Below are 15651 nucleotides of genomic sequence, written 5' to 3'. Positions count from 1 at the left end.
ATGACTGTATCCCCCAGGTATAAAACCTACAGCAGGCTGCTTTCTCGGGTCCCTCAGCTGCAGCACAAGACAGCATGCACCCTGGGCAGCTGTCCTAAGCCTTGTGTGACTGTCTTGCCCTGAACCCTAGGCTGCTATTGTCCCTCACTGAGTGTCTGTAAGACACCTGCTTTGTGTAACCTGTACACATGCATGAGACTTGGCAAGGAAGCAGCGCACAGTGAACCTGTATTACTTCTGAGTCTCTTGGGTACTCTCTAGGAGCCAACAGTTAGCAAGAAAATGGGACCTCAGTCATTCAGCCGCAAGTAACTAAATTCTGCCAACAGCAGGGAACTCAGAAATGGATCCACCCCTAGATGAGCACAGAGCCAGAAGACACCTTAATTTCAGCCTTGAAAGACTCTTGAGCAGAGTCTGAGACCGAGCTAAAGCACAGCAGACGTCTGGCCCCCGGAAGCTGTGGGATGATACACTTGTGCTGTTTTAAACTGCCAAATGTGTGGTAATTTGTTAGGCAGCAATAGAAACACAGACAGCGTCCTTTAGCCCAAGGATATTTAAATAGGAATTCTGTCCATTCATTTTGCATGCGTATCCAGGGAGGCGTATCCCGGGAGTGTTCAGCAGGTGTCTGGGAGGTTTACTCGTGTCCCTGAAGTGCATGCTGCTAAGGGGAGCTATGCACAAAGAAACACCTGAGTGCTCAAGGGCAAGCAGACAGGTCCTGTAACCTGTGCAGATAACAGTGTAGCCCAGGCTGTTGAGACCGTGCACACTCAGGAGAGGGCACGCAGGCAGGGTGCAGCCTGTTAGAGCAGCTGGGTGGATGGAGGGCAAGGCTTAGTGGTTTGATGTAAGCTGGCTTCCAGAAGTTAAGACTCTTACCCAGTTGAGAGCACTCCTTGGGCTGTAAACCAGGTGTGACCGCCCTGAAAAGATGGCCCAGCCATGGTAAATGCCAGCACTTTCCAGCCTCTGGAGACCCCTTCATGGCCCAGTGCTATTCTAACATCCCGCAGAACCCAGAGTGGGGTGCCCAAGATAAAGGTATGCTCCATACAAGGAGTGCAACTGGGAACATGCAAAAAGTTCATGGTTCCATGTTTCTATTCCTGGCTTTGACAGAGTGGTCATTCCCATCTCCCCATGACATAACCGCAGAACAGGAACAAGACCGGGCACTGGCATTGGGAATAGCTTGAGAACTTGAGCTTCTGCAAATAAGAAAATCGCAGGTGAACACCACAGAGGGAGACGGGTGGTTTCACATGTGGGGAGCTATTAGTCACTTCTTCTGACTTTTCTGAGCAACAGTCTCTGATTCATCCGTGATAATGGGACCAATTAACTTCAGCTTGGGAGCAGATGGTTACCACACACTTTAAAATCAGATGTCTTTTTGCTCATCACCCCACGACATTTCGATGAAAGAAAACAAAACATGACAATTCTCTAACAGAAAGATGAGGGGATTCTTGCCCTAAATGTGACTCTGTGACTCCTTTTCATATCACTGGATTGCACCCTCCCCACCTGGGCCCTCGGACGTCCCCTCTCTGGGCATCGCTGTGCCTTGCACGTGCTTCTGTGAGAGCTCCTGCCACGGGACTGCGGTGTTACCTTTACATCCTTTGCTCTGGGGCAGGGGCCTTGTGTTCCTCGTCTTGGTTGTCCCTGATAATACTGGTGGTTGATACAGTTTGAGATGTTTTTCCCCTGCAAATCTATGTTGAAATGTGATCCCCAGTGTTGGAGGGGGACCTGGCAGGAGGTGTTTGGGTCATGGCGTTGGATTCGTCATGAATGGTGGGGGGTCATCCTCGCAGTAATGAGTTTTCATTCTATTGGTTCCCATGAGACGACTGTTAAAAAGAGTCTGGCACCTCCTCCTCTCTTGCTCCCCTTCTCATCATGTGACATATCTGCTTCCCCTTCTCCTTCTGCCAGGACTGGAAGCTTCCTGAAGCCCTCACCAGAAGCAGATGCTGGCCCCATGCTTCTTGTACAGCCTGCAGAACTGTGAGCCAAATAAACCTCTTTTCTTTATAATTTACCTGGTCTCAGGTATCCCTTTAGAGCAATGCAAATGGGCTATGACAATAGGGTTTGAGACACCATAAGTGCTCAATCAACGTTTACTAAATGAATGAATAATTGTCATGCGTGAGAAGATAACAGTATTTAGTCACAATTTAAATTATTTATAGCAAAAAGTTTAAGGAAGAAAAATAAGAAATACCACTCTATGAAAATAAAAAATGAGTAGAGGAGGCCATTTACTTGATGTTGAGTATGCAACCAGCCCTGTGCACACATGACCTCAGTTCCTCTTCACGGTAGCCCCACAAGGTGGGCTGCTTCATCACTGCGTCACAGAGGAGAGCCTGATGCCCCCTCAGGGGGCTGCACAGGAACCACGCTGTGACCACCACACCGCGATGTGAACCCTGGCCTCTGTCCCTCCCACACTCTGGCCCAGGCCCTGTGCTCAGGGCTGCCCAACGCTGCACCCCACCCACAAAGGAACATGGTATTTCCAGGCTTGCCTACGGGGATTTCAGAGCTGCGACTCTGCCTGACTGATGGGTGGAGGAAGCTCCAAAGCACAGCAAGGATCGGAAGGCAAATTTGGTAACTAGCAATGGGAGGAGCTGCCTTTGGAAGCAAGGAATGGTCCCAGGTAGCTAGGAGACCAATGGAAGCCTCATGAGATGGAGGGCAAGAGAGTGTAAAAGCTGGAGGAAAGAGATGACTCACAGCAGCCGATGGTGAGATCTATAAGGAGAAGGGGAAGGAAAGCCACTTCCTGACCTTTCTCTGCATCAAGCACAGTGCAGCATGGCTTCCCTGAGAACCCTGGCCTCGCAGTTCTCTACATCAAACACAGTGCAGCATGGCTTCCCTGAGAACCCTGGCCTCGCAGTCAAACCCAGCGGTCCGTTTCTAGTGCACACTGACTTACTGGCATATTTGGCACCACAAATTGCTCCCTTCTTGAAACACCTTCCACCCTGGGTGTCAGGGTCACTATCCACCGCTGGTTCGCCCTGTTTCCCAGGCCCACACATTCCCAGCCTCCTCTGCTGGCTCCTGTTCCGGAGCCCTCAATACTGCAGGGCCCCAGCCTGATTCTTTGGACGGCTTCTGTTTTCTGTCCATGCTCCAGACAAGTGTGTCCAACTCATGCTCACCATTGCATGGAGCCAGGCTGGAGGCAAGGTGCACCGCAGGGTCCTACGAGGAGCTCACTCCATCCACAGGTCTCACCTTAGGGCACTAACTCCACATCCACATTCACGCCTCAGAGCTCTCTGTGACTCCAGACCCTCATGTTCATCTGGACAGCAACTTTACAAGTCTTACTACAGTCTCAGGCTTTGCCTGACGGTGCTGGTTTCTTCTTCGCCCCCCCTCGATCTTGCCCTTCCTCCAGGAGTCTCCATCTCCTCAGGTACCATTGTCTACCCACATGTTCAGGGCAACATTCTTAGGGCCATGCTGGACTCCTCCCTGCCTGCCCTAGCCCCAGCCCTCCACTGTCATGGCCTGCAGGTCTGCCTTCAAAATATACCCCACAGCCGGGTCTCTCTACTGCCCCTCACCTGCACCACCACCCCCACGACTCTGCCAGCCACCTCTCCCTGCCCTGGTCTGCAGCAGCCGCCTCTCCCTCCTCTTCTAGCTTCTTCTCTTACCACCCCATAGTCCATTCTCGAGCAGCCAGAATCCGTCAGATGTGAATCAAGACGCAACAGCTCCCTGCTCAAAACCCTCCAGGGGCTGTGTGTCTACCTACAGTGAAGCCCAAAGGACATATGAGGCTCCCTAGGGCCCCGCTCCCATTCTCCTGCCCTCCTTTCCAAATCCTCTCGCCCTTGCTCCACCAGCTCAGTGATACTGGCTTCCTTAAATATGCCAAGACTTTGACGCTAGACTCCCTCCGTCAGGAAAGCTGGGCCGGCACATGTCTGTTGCTGCCTCCCTCCCTGCCCTCCAGCGGCATCCTGGGACTCCCTCACCTTCCTTCCTAATCCCCTCAGAGCAGCCGCTGAGGCCCCACCTCGTGTTCATGCTCCCCTTGTACCGGCTTTCTTCCACTGGAATTTCACCTCCCTAAGTGCAGGGGTTTCATCTGCCTGGAGTGTGGAGGTAACCCCAGACCTGGATGGGGCATTTTGTGGGCATTCAACACAGGATGACACTGGGTCACTCTGTCTCCATTTGGCCGCCATTACACATCTCTGACTTTCAGAGGGAAGAAAGTGAGGCTCAAGCCGGTCCAGTGACATGGTCAAGCTCCCCGTGCTGATCCGGGCCCCCAGCCAGGGTTGGGCTGACTCGGAAGCCTGCCAGCCTCCTCTGTAGCTTACGATTCTCTGGCAGGTTCCCCAGCAGATTCCCCTCAATCCAATTATCCTCCCCTGGAGCACAACTCAAAGGTGTGTCTAGAGATTTCTCAACATCTGTGTTTCCACCTCCCATGTATGCAGTGACTCCTGCATTATACAAAAAATGCCTCTGCCCTCTGCCCCCAGACACACTGAAGAACCACACCATCTCACCCACATGCTGGTTCGCTGCTGCCAGAGGCAGCAGATGAAACTTCCCAAACCCAGAGACCCGGGTCTCTGAGCCATCTCCTGTATAAATGCAGCAGGATCAGCTGATGGCAAAAGCAGTGGTTTCTTGCCTTCTTAATGGCAGGCTAGTCATTAGAAAACAAAAGGTGTTTCCCTTCCTCTCTCAGGAGGTCAGCTGGTTTTAGGTCCAGAAGATCTCGCCCTTCTGTTGCCCTGAGACTGTCATGGGGTGGGAGTGGGTTGAACTCTCCAGGGTTTGAAGGCTAGGGAAGACCAGTCTCCCAGATCTGTGGGTTTTATGGGAGTCCAGACTGGCACTCCACTTGACACAGAGGCCTCAAAAATAGATGGGGCTGCTTATGTGGCTCGGGAGGCCAGGCAGATACCACGCAGGGCTCCGGCAGAGTGGAATCAGGCCCCAGGATGGACAGCTGGACCATGGGCAGTGTTAACTGAGTGAAGGCCATTGTTCGCCAATTTTCAGAACCACCTGAGCCCTGGGTTCATGTTCTGTCCCAAGGGAAAAGGAAGTCCTCCATCCAAAGTCTTATGACAGAGATAATGTTTCCTGCCAAGCACAGCTAGAACTGTCCCTTAAACAAATGGATTGTTTTTTTACTCAATAATTTTTTGACATCTGTATTTCAATCTCTCATATATTCAGTAAAATAATATTGCATATAAACAGTTTATTCATAAAGATTCTAAGCACTAAGCTATTAGAAAGAGACATTTACCCTTTGTACCCAGCAACACTGAGCAGCTTTCTTGGACGGCCATTTCATGATGGAAACATGGACAGTGACATGATGGAAACATGGCCATGGGAGCAGAGCCTGGCTGTGGGGTGGAAGGTGCAGGAGCTGCCAGTGCTTTCTAGTGACCAAACTGCTCACCCAGATGGGGTGGGGGCTGTGGGAGACCCATTTAGCACCAGCCAGCTGAGGGTCTTCACGTGAGTCTGAGCATGGCAGGGTACTGAGAAATGACCTAGTCTAAGACCTCACTTGAGAGCAGAGGAAAGGAGTTCGGAGGAGTCAGATGGATGGCGGGTGGGGGTCAGGTTCACGCTATCACCCAGGCCAGAGACTGCTTCACGCCACTGAGGGAGCACACACACAGTTGTCTGTGTACCTCTGTTATTTTTTTTTTTTTCTATTTTTTTTTTTGGGGGGGGCGCGGTCAGGGTCTTGCTTTGTTACCCAGGCTGGAGTGCAGTGGTGTGATCATGGCTCACTGCAGCCCCGACTGCCAGGACTCAAGAGATTCTCCCACCTCAGCCTCCTGAGTAGCTGGGACCACAGGCGTGCACCACCATGCTTGGCTAATCTGTTTTGTTATTTGTAGAGACGGGGTCTTACTATGTTGCTCGAGCTGGTCTTAGACTTCTGGGCTCAAGTGGTTCTCCTGCCTTGGCCTCCCAAAGTGCTAGGATTATAGGCGTGAGCCACCACACCTAGCCAGTTTCGTTATTTTTCAGCGCGAGGGATGAGGAAGACATGTTGGCTACTAGGACTCCTGTCCCAGGCAGACCCCTGATCTTCAGGTGCTAATTGCACCACAGGCACCTTTGACCACTCCCTGAAGCGTGAGACCCACTTCCTCAAGGCCTCCTGTGATTGTAGGCTGTGAGCGGAGGCTTCTCCACCGCTGGATGGGAGCCTGAGCCTCCTGCCTTCACTGACCGCTGCTGCTTCCAGTTGGTTCTCTTCCTGGTGCCCAACATAAACAATGGGCTGTTCATAATTTAACATCTTAACTCACTAAGTTTGGGGTTTTAAAAGGTTTTCTCAAGACTGGATGAAGTCAGAGTCTCATCTTAAAATGTTAGTCTGGAAAGTAAAATACAAGTGATAAAAATTAATATGCAAAATATGGAAAAAAATAACAGAAAAGACGTTCAAAATAAGTGAAGGCTTTTGTTAAGCATGGTAGGGCTCAAGGAGAAGGTAACACGGTGAGCTCTACCTACGACCTTGCACGAGACTGTGCTTACCACAAAGCACAGCACTCAGGCAGCTGCTACAATCACCCGAGCTGTTAGCCATCGTCAGTGCGGAGCTGTGTAAAGGTCTGCGCTGCCGTAGCATTCAACAGACAGTAACCCATGAAACTTGTTTCTTTCTTAACAAATACTAATTTCCGCTTCTCTATGAATAGTGAGCCTTTTCCATTGAAAATATCTTATCTGAATTAGTCATATAGAAGCGTCTTTAAGATACCAGCCCCCACAGTGAGTGGTTTACGTTATTGCTCATCTAGCTGAATTGTTTTATGTTTGTTGAATCTTGCTGAGGTAAGACAGAGCAAGGCTGTGGGTGCCAGTCACTGGGTTGCTTTTGATGGCTGTGAAGAAGCTGAGATAACAATTTCTCCACAGTCACAACATGAGATCCAGCTATTGGGAATGTAGAGCCTGTTCTAATGCCAAGCACGCCATTGGTGAGGCTTCTGTGAGTCCTGTGGCTGCAACCTGACCGCAAGCCTGCCCAACACAAATAAGCCCCACTAAGCACCATCGCGTCCTTTGTCTAAATGCATCTTGTGCCTTCCCTCTTGAAAGTGGTAGATGACAACAGCCCTGGGCAAACAATGACAAGCAATGGCATGAAAGCAGGTGTACACGTGTACACAGAAGCCAGGTCTGGTAAAACTTCCCGGCACATTGACTTTCTAGATGTTTCCCATTGGCCCCACAGATCTACTGTCTATCCTTCTCCATGCTGCTGTGTATGCAGAGGGTGACCTGTGTGGATCACATCAGTGAGCTCCCTGCAGTCTGCCCTTCTGCCATTAAGAAGCACTGGTCAGAACCTGGATGGTGGAGGAAGAGTGTGGTCAGAGTATTTATTTCCCCAGCATCTTCTCTCTCCCAGACGCCACACCTCCTGCCAGTGGCTATCTCCATCAGCCACTCTCACCCCTTGTCTTTTCGCCAGGTCCGATGGTAGTCCCAGGAATAGCAGCATCTTTCACTGGTGTCCTTAAATCCTGCCCACTCCTTGGAAAGCAGTCCCTTTATGGAGTCCTTTTATCTCACAGTTTTGTGCTGCCTTTTCTTTCCTACCAGGGTCCTGATTGGTCCATCCACCAATATCAGAATCATACCAACCTACAGGTACTTCTCTTCTGTCTTCTTCTGAAACTCTAGAAAGTGCTTAGTAATTTTATTGGGTCTTGGCTGAGGGCCGAGAGAAGCTCTACTCCCTAACAGCACATTGCTGGCTGCAGCCCTAAACTCCTGGGACGACACATGTGGGGACGGCTCCATGGACCAAGCCTTGGAAGTGGAGGCTCCACTCCACAGTGGACATGAAGAGCTGGCTGAAGCCTGGGTCAGCACTGGAAGGAGATGCTTCCCCACCCCAGCAGAAGCAGGGCTTCCCACTGGCTGAGGACATGCTCCATGTGCACCATCAGCCCGTGCAGGCAGGCGGGGCCCCCACTGGAAGGAGCGTGGTGGGCCTGAGGAGACAGCCGTAACATCTTCCACATGCGTGCCTCAAAGACCCACAGATACGTGATTGTGCAATGTTTACAATGTGAATGATCATGAGTGAAATCGGCATTGCTTTGTCTCGGGAAGAACCTAAATCTGTTTTAGACTTTTGTTTTGGACTCATTATTTTCTCCTTAAACATTCCAAAGAAGAGAGTTTGTCTTGCTTCTTGAATGCTTTCTTCATTGGGATGTTAAGGCGGTGAGGAAACATTAAGGAGAAAGAAGGAGACTGTGGTCAGGTTTCATGCTTCCTTAACCTGGAAGCTGGAAGAGGCAGTGCAGGCAGGGAACCGACAGCTAAGGAAGGAACACGTCAGTTAGTACCCCAAAGTGTTGCTGGGTCAGCAGTCTCCTCATCTTTGCAGATCGGGAAACTGAGGCTCAGAGAGATCACCTGACTTGTCCAAGTCCACAGAAAGTGACGGGTCTCCTGTTTTCTCTAAAGCCCATGGTCTTTCCTATCTTTCGTTCAACGCCCACGGAGGAGTTGTCTGGGGACGGAGAGAAGCAAGGCAAAGAAGCATAGGGTTCTCCTTAGAGGAGGACTGGGATTTAGGAGCAAGGGGAAAAACTCAAGAGATTTCAGCACCACCCGGTTATCGGCCCCTCTATCCAGCCCATGCTGGCTAGAACACTGTCGGCCCGTAGAGCAGGAGGTGCGGTGCAGCATCTAGAATCCTAATTGAAAACTGCCCGGTGTCTGAGAACATGTGTCCTTCTCTTGCTCATAGAGTAGGTTAGGCCGGCTCACCATTCACCAAACCTAAAGGGCGCGGGCCTGCCGGCAGGGGCAACTCACCTGCCTGCTCCAAAGCCACCATCGTTGCCTGCTCGATCAAGTCCCGCTCGATGAAGCTCCTGAAATCCTCACTGTACACGCTCAGGTCTGGCAACTGGAATGTGTAGATTGGCATCTCCAGGGGGAACTGCTCGTTGTTGCATTCACTTGCCACGTGGGACCGGGCCAGGGAGACGATGGCTGAGCTGGCGTGGGAAATCCCCCGGGAAAGTCGCTTTTCTGCAGGGGGAGAAGGAAAGATAGCCACGAGGGCTGAATGGGTGTAGGTGCGGCTCTGTGTGTGTACATAAACACATACTGTGCACACGCAATACACACACAGGTACACATTCACGGACACATGCCACACACATGCACATACCACACAACACACATCAATACACATGTGCACACATATGAACACACCACACATGTTCACACATATATACTACATGTGCACACACTTATAAGCAGAGATATACATGTGCATACACATACTGCACACATACACACACACATAAATGCACACACACGAATACAAAAGTATACACAGGAACATATGCATGCATACACTAGACACATACACACTGCACATCCACTTGCATACATACATGCACATATACTACATAGCATATGCATACATGCATGCACACACACATACATACAGATACTAGGCACATATACTACACACATACACACATGCCCATGTACATACACTACAGACTGTATACATACTATATACATGTACATATATAGATGTATTTGCACATACTACATACAGCACAAATACACAGGACACACAGTGCACATACATGTACAACATGCACAAACTATATGTATACACACATGTACATGCACACCCATATTCTCTCTGTACCAGCCCTTCTATCCTACAAGCCTGTTCTATCCTGCAGGCCTTCCTGCTGCTGGATTAATCACCATCACCTGGTATGTGGTACTTATTCACAAGAGTCAGGAAAGCACTTAGTAAGTGGGGAGCTGCGAGCCCACGGTACAGCTGCACATCAGCACTGTCGAAGAGCACCAGGCTTGCTCTTGGGTCTGCAGTTATCTCTAACTCGAGTCCACTGAGCTGTCCTCTCCCAGGACTAAATGGTACAAGGCAGACCGCTCTTTGTCTCGATGCCTTTATGCAGTTAATGCAAAGAAACAATCTCAGGCATCCACAGCGGCTCAGGTTTTAAGACAGGCTGTTTTGCTAAAGTTACGCTGATAAATGCCTCCTACGTGGCCCTCCCAGGACACACAATATTCAGTCAGTCCATGTGTTTCTCTTCCGTCTGGCTATTCTTTTGCCACAGCACTCTAAAAAGTAATGCTCTCCTCTAGCTTTATTCTTCTTGGGCTTTTCAGCCAGGGAATGAGAAAGGCAGTGTGGGATTTCTCTAAGGTACAATATGTTACCATGTTAGGAAGTCAACTACCTAGAAAGTAGATGTAACCTCTTGGCGCTACAAAAGCACGCTTGTTTTTCTAAGCCCTGTGTTCTAATGACCAACATTGCACATAAAACAAGATTAAATATATGTTAGGAATAGGTTATCTTTTTTCACAGTCAGTGTTTTCAGTAAGGAGAAGTCTTTCTAGCAAGGCGGTAGATCTTTCATTTTTCTCCGGAAAGCACGGTCTCTGGTGTTTTATTCAAAAACCTGCTGCCTGTGTTGCCTAAATTAAGTCTAAATAAGGATTGTCTAAGCCCTGTGGCAAATTCCTGAGGCTATTCCCTGAGGTCCCAAGGACTCCCACTGTCGTTCAGTTCAGCCTGACCACTGGTGAGGTCTGTGCTCCTGCAAGGCCCCTCTGAGGTCCACGCTGACCAGCACACCACGGTCACGCGGAAAACCCAGCCCCAGCCTTCACCCGGAACAGCAGCGTCCTCCTTCCCCACTTGCTAGAGCACTGGACAGAAATGGCATTCATGGAGTTTTGTTAAAACAGACTAAAAAGCATCGGCTTTCGATCCTGTGGCAAGTTCGTTTTAAACCCAAAGCGAGTTCCCAGAAGGTTCATGTATTTTCCCATTAAAATGAATACATGGCCGGGCGCAGTGGCTCACGCCTGTAATCCCAGCACTTTGGGAGGCCGAGACGGGCGGATCACGAGGTCAGGAGATCGAGACCATCCTGGCTAACACGGTGAAACCCCGTCTCTACTAAAAAATACAAAAAAAAAAACTAGCCGGGCGAGGTGGCGGGTGCCTATAGTCCCAGCTACTCGGGAGGCTGAGGCAGGAGAATGGCGTGAACCTGGGAGGCGGAGCTTGCAGTGAGCCGAGATCCGGCCACTGCACTCCAGCCTGGGTGACAGAGCGAGACTCCGTCTCAAAAAAAAAAAAATAAATAAATAAATAAAATGAATACAGAGTCACAGAGACAGACTGTATTTCACAATGGGTGGTTTAGATTCACCTTCAGTTTCACTCTGAGACCAATGGGTGGTTTAGATTCACCTTCAGTTTCACTCTGAGACCAACAGGATTAAGTTCTTCGTATTTTGAGGAAAGGTAAAAAGAGAAGTTAAGCCACACAGGCAGTTAGAAAGAAGAGGGAGGGAGCGTGCAGGCCCAGCTTGGGGGGTGGGGACGGCCCATTGCTTCCCACACTGGTTCAGGTACTTGAGTGCAGGAGCAGCCGAAGCTTGTGTCTTTCTACCTCGTGCAAGCCATGCTGAGGCCGCTCATCTCGCCACATACTACCTTTTTTGCATCTGGAAAGAAGGAACTGCCCCATTTTTGGGGACCCGATGGAGAGGGACATCAGGCATTAGAGAATTGAGGTGCTATGTGCACCCGCAGTTGGGGGGACAGACAATCTCGAGGCTGCTCTCAACAGTGGGCACCTGCTGGTCAGGGGCACCCATGCTCTTCCTGGCCCATCTATCAGCACTGACATGAGACACTTCAAGGGCCTTGGAAACGTGGTGATTCCTAGGACAACAGGATGCTGTTCTGCAGTTCTAAACATGAAATATTTGGAGTCTAAAGGAAAAAAGTATTTTTGAACTAAAAATATTAATAGATTGTGTTGAAGATCATATAATGAGAAATATATGCTCCCAATTCTAACATTTCCCGTGACACCCCAGGAATGCACATGTATCATCTCTCTCTCACACACAGAGTCACAAACACACACACTCACATACTGATTCTTTAAATGTGAACTCAGTGACTCTGCTTTTGGATGTATAAATAAAACGTTTTACAGGAATTATCATGATCAAAGTTATGTCTCAGAAAAACACAGAAAGATTAAAAAACAAAACAAAACATAGTATAAGAATGTACAGAATTTCCCTGCCACTGACAAAGGGGAGATGTATTAACTATAAATTCTTTTTTCATTTATTTTCCTTTTATTTTTAATTTTTACAGAGATGGGGTCTTGCTGTGTTGCCCAGTCTGGTCTCAAACACTTGGGCTCAGCGAGGATTACAGGAATGAGCCACTGCACCTGGCCCTGCATTTTCTTATTTTCTTAGTTTTTGTTGCTCTGGCACCTGGGACCTCCCCGACTGGGGAAAGCCTGCCCCTCCCGGGTGAACCGATGTTAGAGATGGCAAAGGCCTTGCCCGGCAGCATGCCTCTCCTATGCGGAGCCGCCAATCCAGAATCTATGATCCCAACCACCCTCTCCAGCTGGCTCTTACTCTCCAGGAGGCAATGTTCCTTTGCCCTAAGCACTTCAGGCCAGGTATCAGGCAGCTGGAGACAGGCCCTTTGCCCCTGAGCTGGCTGCAGTTATGCACACTAGCTGGGGTAGGGGCTGCTCCCCCTGCCCTGCCTTCCCATAGAAACCATCACAAAGGCTTTGGTCCGTGCTTCCCCTCACTCCTACCTCCGCACGACCCGCGCCTCCCAATATGGCCCTGCATGCTGTCCTGGGCCTCCTGTTTCCACCTTCATGACAGTAATTTCTGTGTTTGTGTGTCTTGTGATACCTGATTAAAACGGATCCTGGGTACATTTTAAAACAAGTGGACAAAACTTTTCCTAAAGGGTGAGATAGAAATATTTTAGGCTTTGTGAGCCACGCAGTCTCAACTACTCACCTCTGTCTTTGCAGCACTACAGCTGCCGAAGACAACACATACATGAGTGAGCGTGGGGGAGTCCCAATAAAACTTTACTTAAAAAACAGGCCAGGTTGGGCTGACAGGTCATTTTCTGGCCCCCGATTTAGAATATGAAATGTTCCATTTTCCATTTTAGCACACTATGGTTTCAGGAAGAACTCAACTAAAGGAGACATAAATTCAATTCGGAAACTCTGTAATTCAATAGGAATTGATATGATTGCTCGCAAGCCTCAATTAATAGGATTATGCTGGGATAGAGTCCTATTTTTTTTTCTTAAATGGTATCTAAGAAAAGTCAGATCACAGTATGTAACAGCTACACTTACTAGGCCCTGATTCTGCCAACCTCTCTGGTAGCAGACGGGAGGTTCCTTGTAGCCCCTGGACCAGAAGGATAAGATAATGGGTTGGTTTGTTTGCTGCCAGCTCAAAAGAGCAGGAATGGCCATGTGGTCATCTGTCTGCACTGCTGCTGCATGAAAGATACCAGGAGCCTTAACCGTGTGCTACAGTCAAGGAAGGCCCTGAGAACAAGACCGAGCCAATGACTGGAAGGGGTGGTTCCTCTGGAGTCAGGTCTAATGGCAGAAATGAAACCAAATTTAAGAATAATCAACAAGAGGGGCAAGACAGTGCACAGCCTCAGTGTCCTGTCCTTACACCCACCTGGAGATCCCCAGGGGCAGGAGGTGGGAATGGGTGAGCCCGACAGAGAGGGCCTGGGGTAGGGCGTCTGGTCCTGCCTTTCCTCTCTCCAGCATGGCTCCAGCATGGCCTGCCTTCCCTATCATCCCCCAGCCCCGACCCTGTGCCAGCTGGAGAACATCAGGCGGTGCTGGAGCACAGCTGGGTGGGGCAGCAGTCACCATGGGCACCACTCCCCTCCTTTCCCTAACATACGGGAGAGCTTGGCAGTGACACCGGAGCGGGGCAGTCCCTACAGGAAACAAGGACTTTCTAGAAGAGAGGAGCTGGGAGCAGCCCTCAGGAGATAATCCAGCTGTGCGGAGGGGAACAGGCAGGGAACTTCTAGAGGCCAATGACAACATCCAAGGCTCTCCAGCTTGAGGACCCTTCCCCGCCTCCCATCTGGAGGAGCACCCACCAGAGCCTGTGCTCCGGCACAAGTGAAGATGGATGATAACTGCACGCCCCAGGAGCTTCCAGGGAAACTGTTACAGAAAGGCAACATAGTACTGGCCAGGAGGACTAGATTAAAAAATGAGCCTAGTAAATATGTGCAGAGAGATAAAGAGAATATCAGAATGCAAAAAAAAAAAAATAATAATAATAATAATGACAAAGAATTAACTTGGGATGAAAAAAATTTAATGAGACTAATAATGCATTCATGTGCAGAATAAATGGGGATGTGAAAACATCAGGTCAAGTGAATCTCTTAGAAGACATGAGGAACAAGCTGCAAGAACACGATGGAGGAAGGGGTGGAAAGTGTTCAAAGAAAATAATTTCAAACTAGAGTTTTTAATCTACTAAATGAAAATATAAGTATACCATGTAAACCTTTTTAGGCACTCAAGGCCTTAGGAGATTCACCATGCAAAAATTCTTTTTGGAAGTAGTCTTTGAGGAAGTTTTTTGTTTTTTGTTTTTGCAAAAGAGAAATGAATACATGTGAATAAATAAAGGAGTTAATTGTTATCTAAATAAGCAAAGGCAACAAAAAGTATCTAAATATGATTGAGAGCAAGTAGAGGCAGGACAGAACAACAAAAATCATATTAAGAGATGTATTTTGCAGGGGAAAATATAGTGGTTAAGTTTTTAAAAATAATAGGAAGAAAACCAAAATACTGATTTTAATAGAATAGCAGTAATTGCAATGTGAGTAAAAGTAGAATGTGTAACTTGCAAACCAGTAGAAAAATTCAATTAGATAGAGAAGATAGGACAGAAGGATGGATTGAATTAACTACTCAAAAGACAGAGATTCTTGGATTGGATAATAAAATAAAACCTAATAATAAGTTGTCTACAAGAATCACATTTAACATGAAAGGATAAGGAAAAGTTGAAATTACATCAGCAGAAAAAATGATATTTCTGGCAAATATGAACCAATAGAAAGCCAGGGTAGCTGTTTAATATCAACAAAAGCAGATTTCAAGATAAAAACTATTATATCAAATGGCTTGACAAAGAGACAGCCTATATATTGGTTAAAAAACATACTAGAGCAAGATAATCTAAAAAATTATGAATATACATATACCTAACAAGATAGCATCAAAACAAATACAGCAGAAAGGATGAAACTCAGAGAAGACACAGATAATACGTATTAAAATTTCTAACTCAATTATGGCTTTTCTAAACAACAGAATAAACAGTCAAGAATAATCCAAGATATAGATTCAAATATAGCTTGAATGATAGGCTGAGCTAATAGAAACAAATACAGCATTCATTCTCAACAGTTCAGGAGAGTCTACCTAATGCAATAAAATAAAAAACTGAATTAATTGTATAAATATGAAGAAGAACATACAATTATTTGTGATTCTCTTAGGACAAACTATTAGAACTAATAAGAGAATTTATGTAGCTCACTGGATAAAAGACAAATAAGTAAAAAATGAGTTTCTTTTTTCCATGCCTAAAATCTGAACAGAATCTGAAGATGTACAGAGGCATACATAATGTTCTTGGATAGAAGAACAATATTACAAA

The 15651-nt window shown here is 47.9% G+C and overlaps 1 protein-coding gene across 12 annotated transcripts in view; it reads right to left on the bottom strand.

The window, feature by feature from the left end:
- OTUD7A (OTU deubiquitinase 7A) overlaps positions 1 to 15651 on the bottom strand; it is a 374921-nt gene that overhangs the window by 72933 nt on the left and 286337 nt on the right. For all 12 annotated transcript variants that reach the window (XM_065547661.1, XM_045395224.3, XM_073995374.1 and 9 more), the window contains one exon: positions 8884 to 9102. In XM_065547661.1, the coding sequence (XP_065403733.1) occupies positions 8884 to 9102 (219 nt within the window). The remainder of the gene's footprint in view (positions 1 to 8883; positions 9103 to 15651) is intronic.

The sequence above is a fragment of the Macaca fascicularis genome, chromosome 7 (assembly GCF_037993035.2).
Source record: "Macaca fascicularis isolate 582-1 chromosome 7, T2T-MFA8v1.1".
NCBI lineage: Eukaryota > Metazoa > Chordata > Mammalia > Primates > Cercopithecidae > Macaca > Macaca fascicularis.
Note: the sequence above shows the minus strand (reverse complement) of the source record. Positions and strands in the feature narration are given on the sequence as shown.